This window comes from Lagenorhynchus albirostris, chromosome 6 (assembly GCF_949774975.1).
Source record: "Lagenorhynchus albirostris chromosome 6, mLagAlb1.1, whole genome shotgun sequence".
Taxonomy (NCBI): domain Eukaryota; kingdom Metazoa; phylum Chordata; class Mammalia; order Artiodactyla; family Delphinidae; genus Lagenorhynchus; species Lagenorhynchus albirostris.
In genome coordinates, this window is record NC_083100.1 from 155,640 (window position 1) to 171,558 (window position 15,919).

Sequence of the window (15,919 nt, forward strand, 5' to 3'; positions counted from 1 at the left end):
CAGTGTGAGTGCCACATGCCTCACGGGGACAGGGTCAGCAGCGAGCAGAGTGCTGGGTGCCTGGAGGCCCTGGGCTGACAGGAGCCCCCCCCCCAGGGCTGCAGCCCCCCGAGGGGAGGCCAGGGGGGAGGGTTTGCCAGGAGATGCCTGTCGGCATGGGGTGTCACAGGGGTCAGCTGCGGCCACTCTCTCCCATACCAGCCATCTGGCCAGCTTGCCCCCCGACGCTCGACGCTCTCGGAGCGCACCTGGTCGGCAGGGACCCCTCCCACGCTCCAGGCCTCGCCGTGCTGGGGCCTCAGCAGCTGAGGCTTGGGGAGTGGCCCTCTGTTTGCCGCTGAAGCCTCCTCCGCCAGCGGCGCGCCCGAGACATCGTCTTTGATGCTCTTTTCCCACCGTTTCAGCTTTCTTTAATGTTTTCCCTTCACAGCGAACCCTGAGTGTCTCAGAGCCGGAGCTGAACAGCAGCTGTCGGGCGGTTTCAGTCTCTGTCATCTTAGCCGACGAGACCTACACATTGCGCCACTAATATCAGCAGTTTCATTTTTCCTGTTTTCCATTCATTAGAACAAAACGCTTAGAGCGAAATGCGGTGAATAATCCAATCACTTCACAAATGTTCCGGCTGTGCGGGGGCGGGGGGGGGGGGGAGACGGGTCACGGACCCCAGGACCTCCCCCAGCCTGAGGCAAGTCAGTCCTGGAAGGTGAGGTCTGCATCACCCGTCAAGCCCCGGCACTGGAGGGGCTCAGGAAGCTGCTGATAGTGGAAAGATCTGGAAACGCGGCCGCCCCCAGCCCCGACGCCCCTCAGCACAGGGCTAGCAGGGTCACCATGGGGGCAGGGAGGGGCCCAGGACCCTGGGTAGGACAAAAGGGAAAGGGTCTTAGGTGGGCCTGGAGGAAAGGCCCCAGACCCTCACTGCCCACTGGGAGCAGCAGTGTGACCACTGCCCACAGCCCGCCGGGTGGCGGGGGCGGGCAGTAGAGGCCTGGTGGTGCCTGTGGTGCTTCAAACACTGTGGCTCCAGGGACCTAAGCCCAGAGAGGGCAGAGGGACGGCTGGGGAAGGGGAGCAGAGAAGACCCTGCACCCCCTCCCAGCGGACCCACAGGCTCCGGAAGAGTCAACAACAAATACAGAGACAAGAATGCCCGGGATGGAGACGCCCCTCCCCCGCAGTGGGAGGAAGGTGGCCAAACCCACCTCCCCCTCCACCTGCCTCCGTCTCTCTGTTTCTCTCTCCCTCTCTCTCACCTCGTCTCTGTGCAGAGCATCTCTCTCCCTCCCACCAGCTCCCTGCCCAAGGGCAGGAGGAGGAAGGGGGGGGCAGGGGCTTGGGGCGTGGCCCTGCGACCTGACCCGGACACGTTCCTTTCCTCCTGCACTTCTGCAAGCAGTGGAGGAGACAGCATGCCGGGCGGGCTGGCGCTCCGGGCATGGGGACCCCGCGGGCACTGTGGCCACTCGTCTGGGCCGTGCTGCAGCTGGGCTGGCAGCCAGGATGGCTCCTAGGTATGTGGGTCGGGGCTGGGTGGCGGGGGGTCAGGCTGGGCAAAGACCTCCGGTTCTCAGTCTCTGGCGGGGGTGTGGGGGGAACCAGGCCCCTGAGGCCCAGCACGGCCCCTGGCAGGGCGCTGTGTGGCTTTGGGCAGGTGAAGGGCCCTCTCTGGGCTCTGGCTCCTAACCCACTCCCCTCACCTGGTGGTGAGTCCCTTCCTTGCTTGTGAGCAGGCAGGAGTATCCCAGCTCTTCCTGGGAGTCCCGAGGGACGGGCAAGCTCATGGCCCTCTCCGTAGGATGAAAGGGCTGGGCGGCCAGAGCCCCAGACCTCGGCCCCACTTGTGTTTTCCTGGGGGGAAGGGACTGACTGGTTCCATGAGGGCACAGGCTGGGTGGCCTGGAGATGTTTCTCCAATTATGTCAAAAGTGCAACAGTTCCAGTAAAGACCCATCCCATCGTGGGCCTGGGATGAGCCCCACCTGGGCCTCTGGACGAGCTGCCCTGGAGCACAGTGCCCGGGCACATCCGGGAGCGTCCACAGCAGGTTCTGGAGCGGGTCCCGGCCCCAAGCCCCTCAGTACGGGCTGTCCCCTAGGCAGGCCCTGCAGGCCCATGGCCAAAGCGGTGCTCAGGGAGAGGCCCCTCCTGGCTGCCCTGCCCTCAGCCACTGCGCCCGGTGCTGCCCTGATGGGAAGGGTTCCCCAGCCAGACCCAGGGCCTGTCCTCTAGACCTCGCTGGGCTCAGGGGTCAAGGGCCCTAGAAGGGCCAAGCCGAGGTGAGGCTGCCTGATCCCCACTGGCTGCCAGTCTTGGATTCTGTGCCCAGAGGCCCTCAGTTGTCTCTGCCTAGCCGGGCCTGCTCAGCACCTGCTCAGCGCCCAGGTCGCCCTGCTTTTTCCCCACACCTGGCCTCGCTCTCAGGATGGACGGAGGAAACTCACGGCTGCAGTCAGTGGTCCAAGAGCCTGTGGCCAAAAGGTGCCCTGTGCGGAGACTTGCGGAGCCCAGGCACGGCATGCGGTGGAGACGGGGTGTGGGTGGAGACAGGGTGCGTGTCATCCCGGGAGGAGGAACCAAGGCCCGGGGGTTCGGGAGGCGCTGTGACTTGCCCTCGCCACCCACTCCCCACCAGGGCCCCTTCCCAAAGCAGGGGAAAATCAAAACGTGAAAGGGGCCAGCCTTGAGTTCCAGCTGAAGCCGACACTGGTGAGCTTTGTGCCCTCAGGCAGGTCCCTTAACCTCTCTGAGCTGCGGTTTTCCCACCTGCAGTTTGCTGATAATAATGCCTGCTTTATAGCGTCATGAGAATTCGATCTTATAAGAGCTGTCTGGCCCAGCCTATGACACGTTTTTTTAAGTCAGATATGTGTTATTTTTTTCAACGTACAAACTTGAAAACTATTTGAAAGATACAGAAGAGCTACCGAAACACAGCAGTGAACACCCTCCCCCAGAGTCCTCAGCTTGGTAACCCCGGCACACTGGCTTTCTGTGTTAGTTGCCTGGGGCTGCCGTAGCAAACTCCCACACCAGGCGGGCGGCTGGAACCACAGAAGCTTATGGGCCGGCGGTTCTGGAGGCTGCAAGTCGGACCTCGGTGTCACGGGGTCCCTTCCTCCCCAGGCTGCGAGTAAGACGTGGTTCCAGGCCTCTCCCAGCTGCAGGCGGTGGTGACGATGCTTGGTGTCCCTCGGCCTGTGGACACATCACCCCAGCTCTGCTCTGTGTCACACGGCGTCCTCCCGTGTGTGGAGCTGTCCACGCATCCCCTTTTCCCCAGTAAGGACACGGTCGTGTCGGGTTAGGAGCCGCCAACCCCACACCTCATCTCAACGGATCACATCAGCAAAGACCCTGTTCCCAATAAGGTCACATTCCAGGGTGCTGCTGAACGCGGGTATTTGGGGGCCGGCGCAGCCCACAGCCCTCTCCATCCGTGCACTGCTGGTCACCTGAGCGTTAGTCACAGACTCTCCTAACGCCCGGGATGGTGGCTGACGCAGTCCCATAGATCAGATGCCCTTGCGTCCCGAGCCTGCCGTCTGGCTGGGCTCTTTCCCTGAGGGAGCCGAGTCCAGACCCTCAGCTTCAGCCGGACGCCACCGTCCTCAGCCTCCTCTGACCTACAGCAGGCATTTTTGTTTGTTTGTTTGTTTGTTTTTAATCGAATCTCAATTTTATTTTAGATATGGAAATCCTTAGAATTAGGAGTTTTTGAGGTGTAATCGGCATAGCATTATATTAGTTTCAGGCATACAGTGTATTTGTATTTGTATATATTCCAAAATGATCACCTCAGTAGGCCCAGCTAATATCATCACCATATACAGTTACCAGATTTTTTTCTTGAAAAGAACTATCAAGATCCACTTTCCTAGCTACTTTCAAATACGCAACACAGAATTATTAACTCTAGTCACCATGCCGCACATCACACCCCAAGGACTTGTTTATTTTATGCCTGGAAGTTTGTACCTTTTGACCACCTTCACCCATTTCCCCAGCCCCTACCTCTGGAAACTGCCGATCTGTTCTCTATATCCATGAGCTCAGTTTTTGTCTCGTTTTGTTTTTTGGGGGTTTTTTTAGATTCCACATATAAGTGAAATCATACAGTATTTGTCTTTCTCTGCCTGACTTACTTCAGGCAGAGAAAGACAAATATTCTCCAGGTCCATCCAAGCTGTCTCAAGTGGCAAGATTTCATTCTCTTTTATGGCTGAGTAGTATTCCATTGTATATATACCACATCTTCTTTATCCATTCCTCTGTCGATGGGCACTGAGGTCGCTTCTGTATCTCGGCAATTGTAAATAGTGCTGCAGTGAACACTGGGGTGTATATATCTTTTAAATTAATGTTTTCATTTTCTTCAGACAATACTAAGGAAGTGAAGTTGCTGGATCACATGGTAGTTCTGTGTTTAGTTTTTAAGGAACCTCCGTACTGTTCCCACAGCATCTGAGCCAGTTTCCATTCCCTTTTCTCCATGTCTTCTTCACCACTTGTTATCTCTAGACTTCTTTTTTTTTTTTTTTTTTTTTTTTTATCTCTAGACTTCTTGACGAGGCCATTCCGACGGGCGTGAGGTGATACCTCATTGTGGTTTTTACTTGCATTTCCCTGATGATCAGTGACGTTGAGCATCTCTCTTTTCATGTGTCTGTTGGCCATCAGCATGTCTTCTTTGGAAAAATGTCTCTTCAGGTCCTCTGCCCACTTTTTAATCAGATTGTTTGTTTTTTTGCTATTAAGTTGTAAGAGTTTTTTATATACTTTGGATATCAACCCCTTATCAGATATATGATTTGCAAGTATTTTCTCCCATTCACTATGCTGCCTTTTCATTTTTTGATGGTGTCCTTTGCTGTGCAGAAGCTTTTTAGCTTGACGTAGCCCCACCTGTCTGTTTCTGCTTTTGTTGCCGCTGCTGGCATTCCTGAAGGAGCCAGGCCAGGTGTGCAAGCACCTGCCACCTGGGAGGTCACAGACATGATAGTCCTTCTTGGGGCACCCATCGGAGACCCGTCATACGGGGTCGCTCCCTCTGGGTCCACTGCAAAGCACGGTGGTGGGGGGGGAAGGTGCTCTTCTCCCTTCGGGATGAATCAGAGACCTGAGGTAGGGACCCAGCAGTCCGCTGGGCAATGCTTTCAGCACCCACTGGTGGGTGTTGCCTAAATCAGGTGTTAGATGGTAGCTGTGAAATGTGGTCTCTAAGGCCGCCCTGAGCCCGTGCCAGGCCTCCCTCCACGGGAGCCGGGCCGGTGCCACCTTGGTGCTCACAGTGTGCCCCACACCCAGGCACCCCCCAGGGTCTCTCCCTCCTGACCCTGCTGAGGCTCAGCGGCTCTCTCCTCAGCCCAATCCCCAAACAGAAAAACAAGCCTGGAGACCCCTCACTGACATTCCATTATTACATAAATAGACAACATTTAAATTTTCAATTACTCAAACAACATAAGAAAAGATGCACAGACATTCATCCTGCAGGGATAAAGGGGACCCCAGGACTCGGGAAGAAGCTCTGTTAGCATCCCAGGCCAAGGCTGATGTAGAGGGGTGGGGGTCACACAGGAGCCCAGGCCCCATCTGGCTCTCCCGCCTGTTCCCAGCGCCATCTCAGCCCTGAGGTCTCCGGCCCCACACTCCCTCTGCTCTGCTTCCCGTGATGCTTCTGGGCTCTCGTTCCAGGGAACCATCTTTCTCCATCTGGGGGGCCTCTGAGCGCCCCGTGAGGGTCCCCCCTGTGGCCCTGCACGCTGGCCGGGCCGCCGGGAGCCCCTGACAGCCAGGCACCCTGTGCCTTTGGGGAGGCGGGTGCTTCCTGGTCAGTGTTGGGTCCCGAGCGGCCCCGGGTGATGGGCTGTCCCCTCCCACACTACCCCACGGACACTGCCCTTGACCTTTGTCCCAGGCCGGCCCCCCAGCAGCTGCATCCAGCCCCTGCCTCTGCCCACACTGTGAGGGTCCAGGGGGGGCGGGGGGGGACAGGCATCCAGGTAGGGCTGTGCTGGGGTAGGGGTCTGAGGGGCAGCAGGGAAGCCATGCAGAGAACCAGGCCAGGGACCTACGTAGCCCAGGGTCCCAGCTACTCAGGTCCAGATTCTGTGAGAGCCCCACAGACAGCAAGCAGGTAGACAAGAGACTCAAATGGCCACCAGTTCAGGCTGGCGAATGGGGGTGGTGGTGAGGGCCTGCACTGAAGACGAGCGGGGCCCCCGTCCATGCAGGGCTCGTCAGCAAAGGTCCCCACAGGCGCTCACGGGGGCCCTGATGGAGGGGCCTGTGCAGGAAGGGAGGCTCCCCAGGGGGCTCACTCAAGGCCTTGGCAGGTGGGAAAGGGGGGGTGGCGTGGACACAGGACGGCTGGGAGCACAGTCTGGGGGGCACCACCCAGAACAGCGGCTCCTGGGGTACCTGTGAGGCGCCCTGGGTCTCCGGACCCAGATGCGGGCTCGCTGCGGGTGGGAGCCCTGGGGTGGGGGGCGCCCAAGGGCCTCGTGCAGAGCAGGACTCTCGGATCCGGTGCACCATCACCACCGCGCGACTTTGACCAAATCTGTGTCCAGCAGGTACCGAAGCGGCGGCAGGGCGGTGGCAGGGGAGCAGATGCGGGCCCCGCGGGGCAGTGGGCCTGGCTGAGAGGGGAGGCCTGGCCGCCCTCAGGCCGCCCCGGCCTCCCCGCTGCCCCCGCCCCTCCTTGCCAGTGGGACGGGCCTCCACAGAGATGCGAAGACAACCGCCAGCCCTGCACGGAGCTGCCCCTCCACAGGGGCTGGGGGTGTCCCCCTCCCTGGAGGAGCGGGCAGGGGGCTGAGGGGGGCTGGGTCTTGGGGGGCAGCCTCAGGCCTGCCACTGTGTGCAAATCAGGGGCCACTGCGCAAGCTCCCAGCATGAGCCGTCCGCAGGGGGCTAAAGCACCGGGTGTGGGTTTGGCCACATGTGGGTCCCAACCGGGGCCCCTCCCTGCGACCTGGGCCATCACGTCAGCCTGGACTCTGTGTGGGGTGCGGCTGGGCATCTCCTGGGAGGGGCTGCCCCACCCCCAACCCCCCAGCCAGCGAGCTGGGTGTGAGGGCGTGCACACCTGTGCGTGCGCGTGCCAACGTGAGCTGCGTGTGTGTGTCGGCGAGGCGGGCCCCTGCATGTGGCGGGGCATCCCCAGGTGGGGCCTGCAGACAGAGCCCAGGCTCGTCCGCGCTGGCCTCTGGGCACCAGTCCGCAGTCGTGGCACGCCCAGTCAGCAGTGCCCACGGGGGGAGTGGAGGGGGCGCTCCCAGCTCTGAGCTGGTTCTGAGCTGGAGCCTGCCGGGGCTGGGTTCTCCGTGGGACGCCCCCACCAGCCCAGCCCGGCCTCCCAGTTACCCTCCCCCTCCCCCAGCGCAGGGAGCGTGGGGGTCAGGCCTGCGGGGACTGGCAACTGGGACTCAAGGAGGGAGAGGGTGAAGGCCCTTAAACCACCACTGCGGAGGGGGAAAAGCGAGGGCCTGGAGGTCAGAGCCAGATCGCAGCCTGGCCCCAGGTCTCAGTAGAGTCAAAGGACAAAGTCGCACCCCGGAGCGGCCCGTGAGAGGCGAGCACCCGTCCCCAGAAGCACTGCACAACCTTCCCATCGACAGGCCATGGGAGAGTGGGCGGGGAGGGTCTGGTGGGCGGGCTCCATACCCCTTCCGCACACCCGCCCACTGCTCCTCTCTCCACCCCTCAGATGCCCCCAGCAGGCCCTGGAGCCCCCTCACCTTCTCCCCGGCCCGGCTCACTGTGCCCGAGGGGGCGAACGCCACCTTCACCTGCAGCTTCTCCAGCAAGCCCGAGCACTTCGTCCTCAACTGGTACCGCATGAGCCCCAGCAACCAGACAGACAAGCTGGCCGCCTTCCCCGAGGACCGCAGCCAGCCTGGCCGGGACCGGCGCTTCCACGTCACGCCGCTGCCCGGCGGGCGACACTTCCACATGAGCATCATGGCCGCCCAGCGCAATGACAGCGGCGTCTACTTCTGTGGGGCCATCTACCTGCCCCCCAAGACGCAGATCAACGAGAGCCGGCCTGCGGAGCTCACAGTGACAGGTGAGGGCGTCGGCGACCCGAGGGCATGGGTGAGCAGGGCGGGGTCTGGGCAGCCAGCAGGAGCAGCCTCAGCCATGGGGCATCGTGGGCAGGGGTTGCCAGGCTCCATTCCAGGGCTCTGTCCCACACCCAGGACCACGGCGACCCACGGCCCTGGCTCTGCATGCCTGGAAGCACCCCCAGACCCACTTGTCCTCGAGGAAGAGGCCGGTGGCAGGCGCCTCTCAGGATGAGCTCGTGCTCGGAAGCTGTGCCGGAGTGCAGGCCGGGGCGAGACTGGTCAGCGCAGGTCTAGGACTCGCAGAGGGCAGGGCCCTGGGTCCCCCGGCTCTGACTCCTGTCCTGTTGCCCCTGCAGAGGGAGTCCTGGAGCTGCCCACAGAGCGCCCCAGCCCCCCACCCAGGACCGAAGGCCAGTTACAGGGCCTGGTCGCCCGTGTCACAAGCGTCCTGCTGGGAGCTCTGCTGCTGGTGCTGCTGACCTGGGTCCTGGCAGCCGTCTTCCTCTGGGCCACTCGGGGTAAGGCCGCGCCAGTCCCCACAGGCGCAGCCCACAGTCTCCCTCCCTTCACCCCTCCCCTGCTCCTACCCCCTCCATGTCCCCCCACAGGGAGGGGCCAGACTGGGCTTCCCAGGGTCTGTGGTCCCCTCACAACCCCTGTGCCTGCTCTCAGGAGGGGTGTGAGGGAGGGGAGTGGGGAGGGGAGCCCCCCCGCAAGGCTGAGTCACCTCAGGCTGCACCTTAGGCTGCAGGACACTGAAAGCTCTTCTAACCACTGGGCGCCCAAGGTGAAAGCCACAGCCACCGGCAGGCCTGGAGACCGCTGAGGACACCCCACCCCTTGAGTGGGGTAGGGGTGCAGCCCAGCTGAGAGCAAAGCCCCTGTGGGAGGTCATCTCTCCAGGGAATCGCTCTTTCCGCCTTTAAATATTTTTGAGAACGTGCGGGGATCACTGACGATGCGCCCGCTGTGTGTGCTGCGCCAGCCGAGCGGGCGCTGCGCACCGGGCTGGGCCGCACGTGAGGCCTGGAAGCCAGGCGGGCCCTGGGGACCAGACAACCCAGGTCCCTTCCCAGGGACCCCTGAGACCCCCGCCACGACAGCAGGGCCTCGGGGCTCCCTGACTCGTGTGCTTCTCTGCAGAGGGCTGCGCGCGCAGGAGCGAAGACCAGCCTCCGGTGAGCGTCCTTCCCTTGCCGGTGCCGTTGCCGCGGCCGCACCTCCCGAGGGGGGGGGGGCGGCCTCAGAGCAGCCACGCGCCACCGCTGCGTGTCCGAGGTTGGGTGGCCAGCCCTGCCCTGCTGTGCGCGCGCGTTTAAGAGCGCGTGTGTGTGTGTGTGTGTGTGTGTGTGTGTGTGTGTGCGCGCGCGAGCCCCTCGGAGACCGACGACCCGTCCCTTCTTCTCTCCCCAAGAAGGAGGGCTCCTCCACCGGGCCTGCGTGCACCGTGGACTACGGGGAGCTAGACTTCCAGTGGCGAGAGAAGACCCCGGAGCCCCCGGCCCCCTGTGTCCCGGAGCAGACCGAGTACGCCACCATCGTCTTCCCGGGCAGGCCGGGCTCCCCAAGCCGCAGGGCTTCCGCAGACAGCCCGCAGGGGCCCCGGCCACTGAGGACTGAGGACGGACACTGCTCCTGGCCCCTCTGACCGGCTTCCTCGGCTGGCCCGAGTCCTTCAGACCCTCCGCCAAGAGCCAGGGGGGCACCTTCCCTGGAAGAGCACAGAGTGGTAGGGCAGCCCAGGAGGTGAGCCTGTCCAAGGGTGACCACGCCCACCCCTGCCAGCACCTGCCAGCCCTGCCCGGCTCCGTGGGCGGGGGAAGGAGCCTCACCCCGGACTCCAGACCCAGTCTCAGGCTGAGCTGGCCAGAGCCTCCCTCCTACACACGCCAGCTGCCTCCCAGGAGGGCCTGGTGCCTGGACATAGGGGCCCGCGGGTCCTGGTTGGAGACTCCGCCTTGGAGCAGGCCTGGTAGGTCCAGCACGGATCCCTCGTGGGGCGCACGGGGAAATGCACAAGGTCAGGGCTCCCCTGGGGCCTCGTGTTCCCCCAGGCCTGGAAGAGAGCTCCTGGCGGCGGTGGGGCCCCTCCACCCTCACGCGTGCCCAGGCCCGTCATGCAGCCCAGGAAACAGGCAATGAAGGGAGCTGGCGGAGCTGGAGTCACGCCGCCGAGGCCATCCTGGGGGCCCTGGTGTCCCCCGTGTATCCCCACTTCTCCTTGGCGCCCATTCACAGTGCTACTTAAAGGGGCCTCCGCCGGGCCCCCTCCAGGGCACTGGGGCAGGTGCGGGGCCCCCTCGGCAGGGACCCCTCCGACGGAGCCGCCACTCCCTGTGGCCTGCACACAACGTCCGGGGCAGCTGGGTGTGGGGGACTCTGAGGCACGTGTCCCTTCTAGGGGTTCACGCACACTTCCTTGCTCTGTTACACTGTAATTAAAGAGTGATGAAAGCTCTAAGAAAGGCGCCGAGGGATTCCCTGGTGGCGCAGTGGTTGAGAGTCCGCCTGCCAATGCAGGGGACACAGGTTCGTGCCCCCAGTCCGGGAAGATACCACATGCCGCGGAGCGGCTGGGCCCGTGAGCCATGGCCGCTGGGCCTGCGCGTCCGGAGCCTGTGCTCCGCGGCGGGAGAGGCCACAACAGCGAGAGGCCCACGTACCGCAAAAAAAAAAAAAAAAATGGCGCCGAGTTTTCCTGCTCACTCATTGGACACCGGCCTGAAGAAGTAGGATGCGCCAGCCTGCCCGGCCTGGCCCTCACTATCCCAGAAACACACTGGCCCTTCAAGGCCCCTCCTCTCCGTCCCCACCACACTCACGCCCACAGCCTGAAACCCCTCCGTCTTCAGGGGGCCACCGGGCACCGCCCCCCAGAAGCCCTCTCCAGGCTCCACGTCCCTGGGTCCCGTAACCCCCTGCCCCCGAACCTGGCACAGGACGTCCCCAACTGAGCAGCTGTGCCTGAATGTCCTGCCCCAGCCCCACGTGTCCCCACACCAGGCCGGCGGGGGGATGGAGTGGGCAGGCGAGCGAGTGGGCTGCCGCAGGCTATGAGTGAGCAGGTGCCAGGCTGCTGGGGGGGCTGGCATCTGTGGGGAAACCCAGTCCCTTCCCCTCTACAAACTGGATGATGGTTCAGTCCCCCAGGGAGGGGATGCACTGCCACCACACAGGTCATCGGCTCTTGTCCCTGACTACCGTGACAGACACCCCCAACCTTGCCCCCCCCCCCCGCAGTGAGCCTCGTCCAAACCCGCAGGTGCCGGGAGCACAGCAGCCCCCACCAGCTCCTCAGCCCTCGAGCTCACACCCTGTGCCTGCCATCCTGGAGACTGACCCAGGCAGAGGGAGAGTCACCGGGTCTGGGACACTGGAGGGAACACTGCTGGTGAATTTTGCCGACGACGCGGGCTTTTGTGCCTGGAAAACCCAGGAGGTTCTGTGGGGAAACTGCTATGGCAACAGGAAAATCTAGTCCAGGAGCAGCTGTAAGGTTAACATCCCGAAACAAATGGCTTCCGTACATCCAACGGTAACCACTTAGAAGAAAAAGTGATAGCGAATATTCCGCCTATGACAGCAACAGAAAAGATTGTGTTCAAGGCGTAGATTCAGTGAGAGAAGCACGAACCCGCAGGAGAGCAGAGTACCGGCGTGGCCTGGTGATCTGGGGAGGATGCCTCGACGCCATCGAGACGTCAGTTCTTCCTAATTATACAAATTTAATATGATCCCTGTGAAAACCACATTTCTGCAACCGTAAAGTTCATCTGGAAAAATAAACAGGCAAGTAACAGCCAAGAAAACCAGGAAAGGAAAGTGAAAGAAGAGCAGCTTTATCAGATCTAATACTGATGATCATTAAAACAGTGGCGTTAGCACATGAAAAGGCAGGAAGAGAGCCAATGAGTGGGGAACCATAGACTTCCTAGGTGGTGCTGGGACAGCACAGCTATTTGGAAAGTATAGTATAGTAAGGTAGATGCATCCCTCCTACCCTGTGCTTGCATCAATCCCAACCCTATGAGACACAGGAGAAAAACCTACCAGACCTTCACAGGGATGCCGGCTCACCCTAGGTGCCATGGAAGAGAAGATGGGGAAATTCAGCTGTGTAAATTGGGGAAAACCCTGTAGCACATCAAAAACATCATCAGGAGCAGACTGGGGAAGGAATTTGCAATATCACGCAGAAGGGTAACGCTCCAATTATAGAAAGGTCTAAAGTCGGGGAGACAGCAAGGGCAGAGTTGCAATGGAAAAGCGAGCCAGAGAAATGACGGACTGTTCACGCACATGCCTCCCACATGTTATGTGCACACATATCCCTTAAACAGGGAAAGGATGCTTATTTTCACTCAAAATAAGGAAACTGCAGATCACAGCCACACCTATTCACCAGCCAACTCGGAAAGCTTGACTACACCCTGGGCGAGGATGCTGGGAAGCCGCTGCTTAGCACTTAGTGGAGCATTTGCCCTTCACTCCTGAGCCCCACCTGTGCAACACCTCCCGGGGGTACCAGCAGAAACGGGAAGCATGCGGGGTTCACTGTGCTGGACCTGATGGCTGAAGGTAGGGAGGCCCCGGGGTGGCAGGAGAAGGGGCCCCGCCCGGACTCTGGGTGAACTGGCTCCTGGGCGGCCGCCAGCCCTCAGGTGTGTGCAGGAGGGATGGAGACACTCGGCCCCGGAGCACGGAACCAGGTTGGGGTCCGTTCAAGAGACAAGTGGGCAATCTGAGCATCAAAACTGCCAAAATTAACATGAAAAATCTAATTGATTCACACACTCTGAGCAAGTTTAAAAGACCACGAGCTCATACTGATACTGGAAAAATTTTTTTAAGATGAAAGATCAAGGAGGGAAGGAAGTGGCCTCGGGTGTGCTGGCAGTGCCGGCCGCCCTGGCAGCCGCGCTCAGATAAGAAGTGAGACCGAGAGCGACACTCAGCACTTTGCATCCGCCTTCCCGTAAGGCGGCCCCTGCCACCTGCCGCCTGTCGCCTCTCACTTTTTCCGTTCCCCTGCTCTGCCCCAGCCGCGTGTGTCACCGGCCTGGTGGGGCATCGCACCCACCCCCCGCCCACACCCGTTCCAGCGGGTCAGTCTCTGCATCAGCGTCTGAGCATCTCACGGAGCCACAGCGTCGGGGAAGGGGGAGAGGGGGAGGGCGGGTCTCAGGGCTCCCTGCTCCCAGCCTGAGACCCCGGCAGCCCACCAGGTTCCAGGTGCTCCCTAGCCGAGCCCCACCTGGCAGCCCCTCTGCCCAGCAGAACACCCCCTCGGGCCACCTGTGCCCTCCCGGTCCCTGGCTGCTGTGCGGGGAAGTGGGGGTGGCCAGACACCTCACCATAGGAGTCCGAGGTCCCACAAGGCCTGCGGGAAGGGAGGGGGGCGCTGTGGCCAAGGCCAAGGCCAAGGCCTCCTGGCAGCAGAGCTCAGGTCTCAAAGTGAGCCCAGCCTTGGGAACAGGGAAGCGGGCCTGCTGTGCGGCGCCTGGGCTCTCAGCCCTTGTGGGTTGGTGGTCTGATGTGGACGGATGTCCCTATGGTCTGAGTGAGGTTCCTGAGTGTTTGGAGACTTCAGAATGTGGGGACCCCCCTGTGAGTGACCAAGGCGGTGCAGGGGACCCTTCCCGGGGGTCCTGGACCTCGAGCCGGTTGGGCTGCCCCATCCGCTGGGGGGTGGCCTGTGTTCCTGGCTCCTGAGCCCACGACTTGGGTGGGCAGGGGTGGCGGGGGCTCCCACAGCCCTTGCCTCCCGCGGTTTGTGGTGCCATGGGCTTGCCGCAGGTCAGGGCCGCCTCTGAGAGCCACTTTAGGGGAAAGACGTGTCACCTCCCCATAGCCCTGCTTCTCGGGCCCCGTTATCTGAGCATCACAAGGCGCTCGGCTGCTGGGCCCTCGGGCGGGAAGAGGCTCCGGGCCAAGGCACCCACACGTCCAGGCAGATGGCGCCCAGCCTCACATCCGCCCCGAGGGGCGCCGGCCCCCGGTGGCCTGCCCAGTGGGCACAGAGGCACATCTAAGAGCCCCCCAGCCGTTTTGACTTCTCCCAGCCAGGGGTCCCAGTGGGGGTCGTAGCGCCTCTAGATTCAGCTCCTGTTGGTCCTTTGGGCAAAATGGGGCTGGCCCAAGGGCATGGCCTGAGGGCGGGGCCTGAGGGCGGGGGGCGGGGCCTCAGGCACGCGTGTACCAGCGTCCCACCGACCCACCGACCCACCGACCCACGGCGGCAAAAGCCATGATTGTTTTTTGTTTTTATCTCGGTCTGAATTCCGAAAATATACTATCAAATGCTATTATTCAGCCATTTAAAACATTAACTAATTAATTTAAAAAATTCTGTCCATACACATTCATAGCAGCATTATTCACAGTAGCCACAAGATGGAAGCAACCCGCGTCCATCAACTGATGAAGGATAAACAGAATGTGGTCCGTCCATATGACAGAATATTATTCAGCCTCAAAAAGGAAGGAAATTCTGAGTCATGCTACACTGCGAATGAACCTTAAGGACATGATGGTCAGTGAAATAAGCCAGACACAAGGGGATGGACACCTATGATTCCCTTATATGAGGTACTTAGGTAGTCAAATCATACAGAAAGTAGAATGGAGGGTGCCAACAGCTGGGGACGAGGGGTTGGGAAGTTAGTGTTCAGTGGGGACAGTGTCAGTTTAGGAAGATGAAAATGGGGCTGGGGTAGAGAATGGTCATTGCCACAGCTGTGGCAAGTCAGAGAGGCTGGAGAGCCGGGCGAGCTGATGCTGCAGCTGGAATCTGAGCTGTCAAGGGCAGAATCCCCTCTTCCTCAGGGAAGCTCAGCCTTTTCTCATAAGGCCTTCAACTGGTTGGGGGAGGCCCCCACGTTATAAAGGATAACGTGCTTTACTCAAAGTCTGCAGATTTAAATGTTAATCTCATCTAAAAATAGCTCTGTGGGCAGCTTCCCTCCTTCCCACCTTCCAAACACTCTTGAGAGACGGCACAGGGTTTGCAGACTAAAGAAGACCACGGCCCCGCCCCACCCCACGTTCATCACGGTTTTATTCTCGGTGCCGCTCTGAGCGCACAGAACCTCTCCCTTCTTCCCTGTTACAGACACTGCCCGGGAAGGACCCCGGCCACCAGCCCCCCCACGCCCCTCCCCTGTGGGTCCACACCAGGACAGATGCAAGCACAAGCTCACGGTCACCTGGGGAGGGCAGGACGGGCCGCCGTGCACCCATCAAACTGGAAAAACGAAAAAGGCAAACAGCGTGCAAGAAAACAGCCTTCTCACTTGTATGGATAGCTTGTGAATTACTACTCCTTTTAAGAAAATAGTCTGCTGTTATCGACTAGAATAAAACACTGCAGAGAGTCTTGCTCAGTCACCCCACAGTTGAGAATCCATCCCGCAGAAATCGGTCTTGGTTTGTAAAGACAGATGTTAAAAGATGTGCACTGCAGCTTTGGTTGCAGTGCAATAATAATAATAATAATAGAAGCCATCTGAATGTCCCCAGCAAGGAAATGTTGGCTGGCCCATGTACACCGATGCTCTAGAACACATCATGCCGTTACTAAGAAAGCATGAGCTAGGATGTGAGTCTTGAAAGACATCTGTGTTGCTGTCTGGACTCCGCAGGAAATGGACCCCAGGATGGAGGTTTGCAGCTGGGGGCATTGGGGTGAGGGAAGTGGCCGTGAGCCACACCAGACCACAGCCACGAGCCTCGCCCGCAGGGCATGCGGCCCGGCCAAGCACTGCTGCACTCGGGCGGTCAGCGGCAGGACCACAGTCATGCGACTATTTCACCCTGGTGCAAAGGGAAACACGTCCATGTATGTT

The 15,919-nt window shown here is 60.6% G+C and overlaps 1 protein-coding gene across 1 annotated transcript; it reads left to right on the forward strand.

The window, feature by feature from the left end:
- Positions 1 to 1,412: 1,412 nt before the first annotated feature.
- Positions 1,413 to 10,500, forward strand: PDCD1 (programmed cell death 1). Its single transcript, XM_060151201.1, has 4 exons — positions 1,413 to 1,514; positions 7,715 to 8,074; positions 8,432 to 8,596; positions 9,449 to 10,500. The coding sequence occupies exons 1-4, from the start codon at positions 1,439 to 1,441 to the stop codon at positions 9,721 to 9,723; spliced, it is 876 nt and encodes a 291-aa protein (XP_060007184.1). The 5' UTR covers positions 1,413 to 1,438; the 3' UTR covers positions 9,724 to 10,500.
- The last annotated feature ends 5,419 nt before the right edge of the window (positions 10,501 to 15,919 follow it).